This window comes from Indicator indicator, chromosome 7, assembly GCF_027791375.1.
Source record: "Indicator indicator isolate 239-I01 chromosome 7, UM_Iind_1.1, whole genome shotgun sequence".
Classification (NCBI taxonomy): Eukaryota; Metazoa; Chordata; class Aves; order Piciformes; family Indicatoridae; genus Indicator; species Indicator indicator.
Genome location: NC_072016.1, coordinates 1,649,281 through 1,661,249, shown reverse-complemented (window position 1 = coordinate 1,661,249; position 11,969 = coordinate 1,649,281). Strand labels below are relative to the sequence as shown.

Genomic DNA, 11,969 nt, shown 5'->3' with positions numbered 1-11,969 from the left:
GTTTGCCAACATATATTTTCTCCACATATTACAAAATAAACAAGGAAGGCAGACCCAGGGTTTGCCTCAAGTCCAACTGGTCCATTGTACAAAAAAAAAAAAAAAAAAAAAAAAAGAAGTTTGTTGCAGCTTACAGGAAGCCAGAAAATGGATAGTGATGGGTACACAGCTCAGAAAAACATTCTTCTCTCTTGGGAATATTCAAAAGTTGCAAATTATCAGCTCCTTTCTGTAGCTTCTGACTGTTTTCCTCCAAGTTTGCCTTTTGTTTTGTTTTGTTTTTTTTCCCTTTTCATTTTGTTTCCTCTTCTTTTTGTTTGTTTGGTTTGTTTTTTTTCTCCCCACATTTCCTATGTACAAGCAGAAACACTAAGGTCCTGGAGAAGAAATTTTGTGTGGTATCTGGTAGGTAGCTTGATGTCCTCCTTTCTTTACTCCTCTGCATGGTTTCTTTTCATGTTTTCACACTTCCGTTCATGTGTTGGTACTTGGGAAGGCAAGGTTCATAAGGCATTGGATCGGGAGAGAAAACAGAGTCATCACCTGACGAGCATGAGCTCCTCGTGTCAGGGTAGCTCGGGGAATACTGCTCCAGGGGTCCACTGAGGTCCAGATACTCCTGTGATGAAGAGAAAGCAAATGCATTGTTAGACAGGAAGCAAAGCTGATGAGAGCACTGCTGTGATTTGGCTTCCTAGAATCACAGAACTGTCAGGCTTGGAAGGGACCTCAGGGATCATCCAGTTCCATCCCTCCTGCCATGGGCAGGGACACCTCACACTACAGCAGGTTGCTCACAGCCACATCCAGCCTGGCTGCAAAAACCTCCAGGGATGAGGCTTCCACCACCTCCCTGGGCAACCTGTGCCAGTGTCTCACCACCCTCATGGGGAAGAACTTCTTCCTAGCATCCAATCTAAATCTCTCCTCCTCTAGCTTGAATCCATTCCCCCCAGACCTATCATTACCTGACACCCTAAAAAGTCCCTCCCCAGCTTTCTTGTAGCCCTCTTCAGATACTGGAAGGCCACAAGGAGGTCTCCTTGGAGCCTTCTCTTCTCCAGACTGAACAACCCCAAGTCTCTCAGTCTGTCCTCATAGGAGAGGAGCTCCATCCCTCTGCTCATCCTCACGGCCCTTCTCTGGACACGTTCCAGTGGGTAAAAGAACAGGTCAGAACTGCACTCATTTCTGTAAGGTGATTCCATTCAGACCTGCCTGTTGCTTCAGTATCTCAGAAAACAAGGAACTTGAGTGAAGAAAGAAAAAAAAAAAAAACTGAAAGAAAAAAAAGAAACCAAACCAGCCAAGTCCCTTGCCCTCTCCTGAAGTCCAACATCAGCAGCATTAGCCACGTCAGTGGAAATAACCACGCCAACCACATCAAAAGAGGGCTTTTCACTCCCAATGATAAAAATGAAATTTCAGCCTAAAGAGAACCAGTTTTTTCTTTAGCACATGGTAGTGATTTGGAGAGAGAAAGACTCTTCCAACTAGATATTTCCCTTGGTCAGTCGGAATATCTGTTTCGTATTCTGCAATGTGAAGTTTGTGTTTAAACATCCAGTGGCATACGTGCAAGAAAAGAGCCAAAAGGAGAACAAAAAATAAATTCACTGGGTCTGGGGTTTTTACACTACATGTCCTCATGTGTGTGCACACCAGAGTAGCCATGACCAAAGCAGTCATTAATAAAGAAAATAATATCTGCTGAATCCAAGTTTTGGGTTAAGGCTTTTCAGCTAGAAACAACAGTTTTGGCAGGAGAATAAAGTTAGGTTTTTTTCCCCTTGAAATGTTCCTTCTCTTTCAACTTCTAAAGGCAGCTGCATTCATTTAAATGCAACCTCTTCATTTGCTAAACCACAAGTTTTGATCCTACTGACGAGACAAATCCTCCACCTCAGTCAGGATTTCTGGAGTAATTTCTTTTTTGGTGAATGCATTTTAAGTCAGAAATCCAACTGTTACCATGTTATGGTTAAAAAATGGTCATCATTTTAAAAGAGGGAGAGAATCTGAGCTTTAAAATGCTGGCAAATACAGCAGGCAGCAAGGAAAGGCAGCCTGGAATGATGATTACTAGCAAGATCTTCACAGGCTGGAGAGATGGACCCGAGACAACCTCATGAAGTTCAACAAGACCAAGTGTAAGGTCCTGCAGCTGGGTCAGGGCAATCCCAGGCACCGATACAGACTGAGCAGGGACTGGCTTGAGAGCAGCCCTGAAGAAAAGGACTTGGGGGTGCTGGGGGATGAGCCAGCAGTGAGCACTTGGAGCCCAGAGAGCCAAGCAGAGCCAGGGCTGCAGCAAGAGAAGTGTGGCCAGCAGGGACAGGGAGGGGATTCTCCCCCTCTGCTCAGACCACACCTAGAGCTCTGTGTCCAGTTACAGGAAGGATCTGGAGGTGCTGGAAGGTGTCCAGAGAAGGGCCATGAGGATGAGCAGAGGGATGGAGCTCCTCTCCTATGAGGACAGACTGAGAGAGTTGGGGTTGTTCAGTCTGGAGAAAAGGCGGCTCCCAGGAGACCTTCTTGTGGCCTTCCAGTATCTGAAGAGGGCTACAAGAAAGCTGGGGAGGGAATGTTTAGGGTGTCAGGGAGTGATAGGACTGGGGGGAATGGACCAAAACTAGAAATGGGGAGATTCAGATTGGATGCTAGGAAGAAGTTCTTCCCCATGAGGGTGGTGAGACACTGGCACAGGTTGCCCAGGGAAGTGGTGGAAGCCTCATCCCTGGAGGTTTTTTCAGCCAGGCTGGATGTGGCTGTGAGCAACCTGCTGTAGTGTGAGGTGTCCCTGCCCATGGCAGGGGGGTTGGAACTGGCTGAGCCTTGAGGTCCCTTCCAACCCTGACAATTCTGTGATTCTATAATCTTGCTTTCAGAAGCCAGGCTTTTAGAAGTTCCACAAGGACAACCTTGACCTATAAACATAGGCAATATTGGCAAACCAGAAAACACTTCGTAGGCAGAAAGAAGAAAGTAGTGCAGTATGTGAAGAAACAAGGATTTCTCGTGGGGACATCAGGGGTGGCTCATCCTAGCAACACGATGTAATCCAGCTATGAATCCAGTACCGAAGGTGGAATCTTCATCCCCTTCTCCACTATCCAATGTCACACAAAAAGGTGTAAGAAGTTTGCAGTATCAGGATGGTTTCTGGTGCCTTTATAACAACGCAGCCATGAAGATGACTCCTGGCAACTTCAGCTCATGTAAATCCTTATTATTGTGGGAATCATGGAGCATGGGGTCTTTTTTGGAGGGAGAAAAACAACACACAAATCTAACCTACCAACAACACCCCCCCAAAAAAAAACAATCCAACAGCAACAACAACAAAAAAACCCCAATCCAACCAAGCCCCAAAACACAACAAAAAGCCCACGAATGACAAGCCAAAGCAAAAGCCCCCAAACCCAAAAGTCCAAGAAAAAGACCAACAGGTGATGATGCACCACGGAGAAGGATAAGAAAAGCAAAGCACCAAGGACCTGTGCTTCCAGAAAACTGGGCAGATGACACAAAATTAGGGTTCTGAAAAGCACAACGTCAGGAGGAAAACAGGACACGCCAGAGTTCTCTGGAGGCACTGAGGGAGAATGGCCAGTTGTCAGGAAGAGAAAACGTGCTGCAAAGGGAAATAATTTGCTTTCTGTGTCCAGGGACAAAAGCAGTATCTTATGTTGAAACATTAGAGACTGGGGAAACCTTCCCCAGCAGCAGGGCTAATGAAGCAGTGAGAGCGTCAAGGGGCGATGCGGAAATACAGCAGTGGAGATCTTTAAGGACAAGCTCCATAAACATCTGTCAGGGATGACAAACGTATGCTCAGATGGGCTGGATCTGCTCTCCTCAGCTTTTTCCAGCCCTTTTTCCTATGATTCTAGCCTCAAGTAATTTACAGAACCCTAAAGGACTTTTCAGGTTACCTTTGAGATGATTCCAGATCCACGAGCGGTGAGGACTGGGGAGGCAAGAGGGCTAAGCACACAGGAAAAAAGCAAAAAGCAAGCAATATCCTTTCCCAGGCATGGAACTGCAGCCCAGAACCTCCCTCTTGAATGTGCAAACACACAGCCAGGCCAAGCCACCCAGCGCTCCAACCACTCTTGTGAAATCCTATATAAATTAGGCAGGAAAAGATGCAAGCCAGTACTGGATGAGCGGGGAAATGGTGACCCTATGTAGAGCTGGGTTGCTAGCTCCACAGGGGACACATATTCCTGTCTCATCTCTGAATCACCCTTGCGGGTGCCACTTTTCTTAGAGTAAACCTCCAAAAGCAGAATCCAGCCACATTTGTAGCTGCTACTGAAGCCGAAAATCTTTTTCAACTGGATCTGCTGGGCAAAAGGTAATCCTACACCCCAGCATCTCTTGACTCAGGTTCTCCTGTACTGCATACAGCCTTTCTAATGCTGCTTAATAATCCAGTTGGTGTTTCTCTAATCATTCTGAAAAGTTGGAAAGCAGTGGTGAGGACCAATATAATGTGAGCCAAAGCTCTTTATTTTACCCCCCTCCCTCCTACCTTTCCCCCCTTCCTCCTGAAGAAGTGCTCTAATCACAGTAAATCCAAAAAGTTTATTTTGAAGGCAGCCAACATTGGTTCTTGCAACTTTCCTCTGTACAGTTTTGTTCTTTTGGGGTTTTGGTTCTTTTTTTTTTTTTTTTTTTTTTTCCCTTTCCATTCTACATATCAACTCCTCAGAAATGTAGAGAGGAATGTGTAAAAATATTTCTGGGACACCAAGCAGCTTCCCTTAAAAGAAGCTTCCACTTGTGATCTTCCTTAAAGGTGGATGTGACTTAGTGATAAGAGATTCCTGCGTGAATACCCTCATCAGTGTGTACCTTACTAAAACTAATCGTATCTCAGACCCCTGAAAGAATGCTCTGCCAATAAAACCTTTTTGCATTCATATATCCCAACCTGAAGCAGTGCTAGGCAGGACCTTTGGATAATTGGATGGCTGCTCACAAGTTCCCTGTGGGTCCTCATTCCCTCCACAGAGATCTATTTCCATGAATCTAATTCAGTCTCAGACATATAATCTGAAATCTACCAGTGACAGTTTCTCCTCTTCTGACCTAGATATTATGGCTGAGAATCAAAGGGAGCTGATAAAGGAAAACCACCACAGTCTTTCCATCTTCCCCTTAAGTGAAATCCACAACAAAACCAACACTGCCTCTCAGCCTGCCCTGTGTAGTCCTCTGATACAGTTACATTAAAACCAGCAACAGATGCAACAAGAAAAACAAAAACACTTTAAAGATGTGTTTCTGTTTAGTTACATAAAAGAAGGCAGAATGGCAAGAAACTGAGGATTTCACAGAACCACAGAATGGTCTGGGTTGGAAGGGACCTCCACAGGTCATCCAGTCCAACCCCCTCTGCAGTCAGCAGGGACATCTTCAACTAGATCAGGTTGCCCAGAGCCCTGTTCAGCCTTACATTGAAGATCTCCAGGGATGGGGCCTCAACCACCTCCCTGGGCAACCTTTTCCAGTGTTCCACCACCCTCACAGTAAAGAACTTCTTCCTGATATCCAATCTAAACCTGCTCTTCTCTACTTTGAAACCATTGCCCCTGGTTCTATCACTGCAAACCTTTGCAAACAGTCTCTCCCCATCCTTCTTGTATCCCCATTCAGGTACTATCAGGCTGCTATTAGGTCTCCCTGGAGCCTTCTCTTCTCCAGGCTGAACACCCCCAGCTCCCTCAGCCTGTCCTCATAGCAGAGCTGCTCCAACCCCCTGATCATTTTCCTGGCCCTCCTCTGGACCCAGGATACAGTTTAGCTGCCTGTATCCTCAGAGGACAAGGACAAACAGAACAAGGAGAGAACTTGAGCAGGATTTCATAATTTAATAAATTCCATCTGTGTCCTGAAACATTTCTCCTCAGCAGCAGCTTATGGAGGGAAACAAATGTACCTACCTCATTAGTTGTGAGAGTGAGGATCCGATCCAAGTCTTCTACCAACTGTTTGAAAGTCGGTCTCTGTGAAGGCACAGCATGCCAGCAGTCCCTCATCATCATATAGCTGCAAGAAACAGACACAGTCTTGGCTTCAGTCCCACCACACCTCCTTGTCCTGAACCTCTTCATGCACAGACAACGTCCTTCAAGGCAAATAAAGCCAGGAGCACCCACACTCTGAGCCATGGACCACTGACTTGCCCCAGATTGTGCCATACTCCCTTCCCTCACAGCTGCGTTTTTTTACTCCTCTCTTGCCCAGTGTCTAAAGTCCCTTTGTGTGGGCTGAATCCTGTAGCCTTCTGTCCCAGGTATTAATTTACACATGCTGGAGTAGCTTTGGCACATCAGGGATTATGGTCTTTGTGCAATGAATTAATTAAAGTGGTGACAACGACTTCAAATAGTTGAGGGCTGCACTGAAATATGAGCAAATGGAAGCACACTTCCCTCATCAGCACCAGACAGTGCTCTATTAATGCAGAAGCTCTCAGCTGTAATTTCCTGTGTGCAAAACCAGCCTGATGTAGCTTACAGTATGTGTGCCAGGAAGGAATTTTTATGGTCATGAGATTAAAACAAAACAAATCTGGGTCTAAAAACACTGAGACAAAGGCTGGCTTATAGATAAAACTTTCCCTCAGTGGGATCACAGCAGGGTGTGTAAAGTCAGAGCCCTCTGTCAAACATCTCCTGAAGACCTCTTCATACCTTGTCTCCACATAAGGCATACACACAGCCACAAGTTTAGAGTCAAGATGTTCTGAAAACAAGTCTGTCAGTGGATTAAACATGGGACTTCAGCACGGTTTGTGCCTTTCAATGCTGCTACAGTAAAAAAAAGGTCCTTACAGCTCATTGGTGCAGTTGGCAGGTTTATCCATTCGGTGCCCTTCTTTAAGCAGCTTAAAAAGTTCCTCCACTGGGATTCCTGGATAGGGCGATCCTCCTAAGGTGAAGATCTCCCACATTAACACACCAAAGGACCAACTACAAAGCAAAGAGAAAACTGCATTAGTAGAGCTGCCCTGCTGCTGAAAGCAGAGGCATGTCTGCAGCACCTGCAATGAATGTCAGTCCCTCGCAGGAGGTGCTTAAATCAGCATCTGCCCAACTCCAAGTGCCCCGAGTGGGACATCACAGAATGGTTTGCGTTGGGAGAGACTTTCAAAGGTCATCTAATCCAATCCCCTGTAATGAGCAGGGAGATCTTTAACTAGATCAAGTTGCTCAGATCCAACCTGGTCTTGAATGTCTCCAGGCATGGGCCTTCTACTGCCTCCCCAGGCAACCTCTGCCAGTGTTTCACCACCCTCACTGTAAAAGATTTCTTCCTTCTCTCTAGCCTAACTCTCCTCTCTTTTAGTTTAAAACCACCCCTTGCAACATTTAAAACCATCCTGCCACAACAGGTCCTGCTGAAAAGACTGCCTCCATCTTTCTTCACTGTCAGCTCACATCCAGCTTTTCATCCACCAGTATCCCTAAGTCCTTTTCCATGGGGCTTCTCCCAATCCCATCATCTTGCATCCAGTATTGACAGTGGGAATTACCCCAACCCAGGTGCAGGACCTTGCACTTGGCCTTGTAGGACCTCATAAGGTTCACAGGCACTCATCGACCTGTGAAATGCATCAGGTGCATGGGAAGCAGCAGGGAATGACCTGAGCTTGTTCTCAGCCCCCTTTTGTCTGGTGGCTGAGCTGTCTTCACAGCTTAATTATTTACAGAGCACTCTGAGCTGAGCTGGATCTGCAGTTCTGGGGCAGGATATTTTGGAAAAAGCAGGCTGTCCAAAACAAAAATATTTTGCATCATTCTGCTCTCTTTTTTTCTCTTTTTCTTTTTTATTTCCTTCCAATTAATTTGTGCTAGGAAGTGAAGGAGGATAATTTTAAGCCATTTTTCCTGCCTGCTTGCCACCTCCTCCTGAGCCTGCCTCATCATGCCTTGCTGGCAATCTAGGGCTTTCTGGCAGGCTGCTTTGCCAGGTGAGCAACAGCACACAGCTTGCACTGGCTCCTGAGATTCTCTGCAGCTCTCCCAGCTTTGCAGCACTGTATTTTAGTAAACTGTTTGCACAGACCTACAATAATATTATCTTTAGCCCTCCCAGAGCCACCATGGGGCCAAGAGTCTTGAAGTTCCAGCACTGGAATCCTTGCACTCCCTGGCTGCCTAGAAGCTTCAGACTGACTTGTAGCCCTGAACCAGTGCAGTCGTTTACTTCACATTCACTTAAATATTTTGCCAAGATGTTATTTTAAAGCTAAAGTTTGATCCACCCTTCACCTGTTTATACAGTTTGCTTCATAAATAATGTAAAGGTTGCAGGAGAAGCTTCAGTGAACGCTTTTCTTAAGGAGAGCAGCAGCTTGGGAAGCACACCTAGCTTAAAGAGAAAGGAGATAAAATAAGAGCTATCTCCTACCCTCTTACTTTTTAGCCCTGCACTGGCATGCATAGCCTTTTACACTTGTGCTGGGAAGCATCCAGCTCTTTACACAGTTAAGAGCTTCTCTTGCAGAACTGAAGAAATGTAAGATCTTCATCTGCATTGCACAAAAACATACACGTCAAGTTCAAGCACATCACACACCACTGAGTGTAGATGGGCCCAGGAAACTGTAATGGGAAGCAGAATAAATCCTGAGCAGTTGCATCAGCCACTGGCTCTCTGCACACATGAGAAGATTTTGAAGTGTCAGAGCCCAATGATTTCCTACTACATGTGAAGAACTCCTGGGAAGCAACACCACCTCTAAAAACTTTTCCAGTACCTCCAACCTCTGTTTTTATTATACTTCATCTCAGCACTGATTTTCATAAGAAGTTTTCAGGAGCTTTCTTTTCTCTTTCCTTTTTACTCCCTCCCTTTATTTTTTTTCAAACCTGAAGGAAGTCTAGTGTGTGTCAAAAGCCAAGCAAATTAGATAGACTCTTTGTAGCTGCACATCCGTAAATAAGTTCAAGGGGGGAAGCTTCCGCACTGACAGAAGGAGGTTAGCATTTTCCACCTTTCATGTGCTTTGAAGCTGGGCAGATTAGTAACAGAGCACTGGTTAGCAGTCTACCATAAAATCCTCACTTTCTAAGGGCAACTCCTGTTCCATCTATTAATATGTGAAAAAGAATGAAAACTCTTCAAGGTAAAGGACAAGAGGCAAAAGACCTTTAAACTATCACAAACTTTTTAACAAATACAAACCCCAACAACCTTTCTTCCCACCCCCTCCAAACCCCCATTCAAATAAAGCCACTTACACATCACTTTGATGTGTGTAAACTCTGTCAAACAGAGCTTCTGGAGCCATCCACTTAACTGGAAGTCGTCCCTGTCAGAAGAAAAATGAAAACTGTAGCAATTTCCAGGATTATTTCAACAGCAATTATTTATTTATTGTTTTTAGAAGATTAATCAGTTCTCAGAAGACAATTTGCTAATGCAATGCACACAATTTTCTTAAAATTTTCAGGGGGAATATAGTAAAATGGGCTGAAGTAGGGAGACTTATAAAACAGATATTGATGATAAAAATCAAAAGCATTGAGGGCTCTAAGAAAGTCCCCAAGACTGCTCTGCTAGGAGAATAATAGGATAAGTAGATCAAAATTTAACAGATCATTCTACTATGAGTCTTTAAAGACAAAAACAAACCCAAAGCCAATCAATAACCCTCTGGGGGTAGGGGGGAAAAAAAAAATCAATCAATAATCCTCTGAAAAGTAGGCCTGCCTGAAAAGAATGGTAACCCACTAAACCAGAGAATTTTGGTTTCCTGTTCCAGCTTTTGCTGTGACCCAAAGCTCACAGTCACAACTGCCTGCTGCTTTGCAGACAAAGCCTGCCCTGCTCAGAGCCCAGGAGTTACACCACATTTGATAGGAAGAGATTCAGTTCCCTCCAGCACTGAGCCCCACACATGGTTGCTATGTCTTTTGGAAGCAGGCAGGCATCACCATCAAAACGCTATTCATCACTTAGTGCTTTGTTTTCCTAGATATGCATCTTAATGTAATCATTAACAGTAATTAATCTTTATACCAAATATTAAAGGGTGTAAAACTGAGCGAGTTCTGCACAATTCCCATCAAAACCCAGGGGTAGTTCATCAGGATCTTAACTGATTCTCTCAGAAGGAGGTGCAAGCTGCTCAGACCAGGCAGCAATAACTACATCTGCAGTGTTTTACCTTCCTGATTTGGTACCAAAGGGTTAAACAGCAAAATGGTGACAGGGGAGGGAGTAAAAAAATCAATTTTCTCAACCTCTAGCCCCACTTAGGTGCAGGTTATGGCAGTACTATCAAACAGACTAAGCACAGGCAAAAGGTATAAAGCTGTATGAGGCTTATTCCACATACAATAAAACTCCTGTTTATGGTTATTGCTAGCACTCTTTGTACAGTGGTTTGCAAGACACTTGCCTTGCTACAAAGCAAGCTGGAATCAGCAGGAGCATTGCCAGTTACTTCAAGTGACTGGAGTCAGAGACACACAAAACCCAATTCTTGCAGCATTTCAGGATTTGCTAATGAATCCCACAGAATGCAGCCTCTTGGGCTATGTTTCTAAACCATCTGTCTGTAAGAGGGAACAGAAGTGTTGATGTCCTTGATCTCTGTTTGCTGTCTGGGATGGACAGTGAGGCTGCTCTACGAGAGGTTTATAACCACAGTTTTGAAGTGAATCATTGAAAAACCAAATCCAACCCAAACCAAAGCATTTGTTTCCAAGAGATAGGAAAACCATCCACTTACATTAGTAGTCTTTTTGTAGTAATCTATATTGTTGATGTCTCTGGCTAAACCAAAGTCTGCTATTTTCATGACATTATTCTCAGTCACCAACACGTTTCTCGCAGCCAAGTCTCGATGGATACACTGGAAAGAAAAGAAAAAAGAGGAAAAAAAAGCCCACTGAAATAAACTGCTCTGCAAGTGAGATTGCTTCTGCACCAGAACTAAGTCTCCTTTACAGATTTTAGCCAACCTCACAAGGTGGGGAACTCATACCTTCACTACAAGCTTGTGAAATATGATTGCCTTCATTACTACAATCCAGCCCCTCAGCTGTTGCTTCCAAGTTGAACAACAGGCCTAGGAAGCCTCTTGGACAAATCTGGTTTAGTTAAAACTGAGATTTTTGCTAAGGTTGGAAGTTTGGGCAGTGACCCAAACTATGCCATGTGCTTGTGATTCACTCCCTGTTACACATGCCCAGCTACAGGTATCACCAAAACTGTTAATGAGCCTTTCATTAATTTGCTTCTCTTCAATTAGATCATCCCATCACAGCTAAAAACCTGACAGTCTGGATCAGTGCAACCCTTTTTACTACATATAAAAAAGGAAGTCTTCATAAATCCAGAGGATGCAGTTTCAAGCTGGATGTCTAAGGTGTGTGTATTTACTTCAACCACGAGACTATCACGATTTAATTGAACAAACCCCAGCCAAACAAACCAAACCAACACAACCTGGCCTGGCCTGTTTGCTTTTGATACTCAAACTAATAATGTTATCTCCTTCAGACTTTTTTCCTTCACGTCAGCATTGGCCTGAAAACTTACAACTGATTCTTGTCACTGAAAGCATGCTGTGACTGCTCTGGGTATTTCGCTGGTGTTTAAGCAGCCCTATTATGGGCATGGTAAGAAACATTGCTTTTGGAATCCTCTCAGGTTATTCTACTTCTTTTAAAGCTAAACAGCCTTTCTTTTCTCCCTCCTGAATTCTGGATTCCTCTTTATGCTGCCCTCTTTATTTCAGCACGTGCATAGACATGTTGGACAGAACCACTACAAAAAAAAAGAAAAACCAAACCCTGTACAACAGCCAATTTTTTTCTTGCATTATAACCAGCAATTTTCATGGGTAAAATCACTTCTGTTCCTCACTGGGTTAGTCATGGGAAACTGCCAGGAAAAAACCTGCTCCAGCAATGCCTTCCTGTGTGCAGAAGCAGACAACAGGA

At 44.4% G+C, this 11,969-nt stretch overlaps 1 protein-coding gene across 3 annotated transcripts in view; it reads right to left on the bottom strand.

Moving 5' to 3' along the window:
- Window positions 1–454: 454 nt before the first annotated feature.
- FGFR2 (fibroblast growth factor receptor 2) overlaps window positions 455–11,969 on the bottom strand; it is a 98,891-nt gene continuing 87,376 nt past the window's right edge. For all 3 annotated transcript variants that reach the window (XM_054382215.1, XM_054382216.1, XM_054382217.1), the window contains 5 exons: window positions 10,754–10,876; window positions 9,258–9,328; window positions 6,846–6,983; window positions 5,952–6,057; window positions 455–619 (listed from right to left, as the gene is read on the bottom strand). In XM_054382215.1, the coding sequence (XP_054238190.1) occupies window positions 455–619; window positions 5,952–6,057; window positions 6,846–6,983; window positions 9,258–9,328; window positions 10,754–10,876 (603 nt within the window). The remainder of the gene's footprint in view (window positions 620–5,951; window positions 6,058–6,845; window positions 6,984–9,257; window positions 9,329–10,753; window positions 10,877–11,969) is intronic.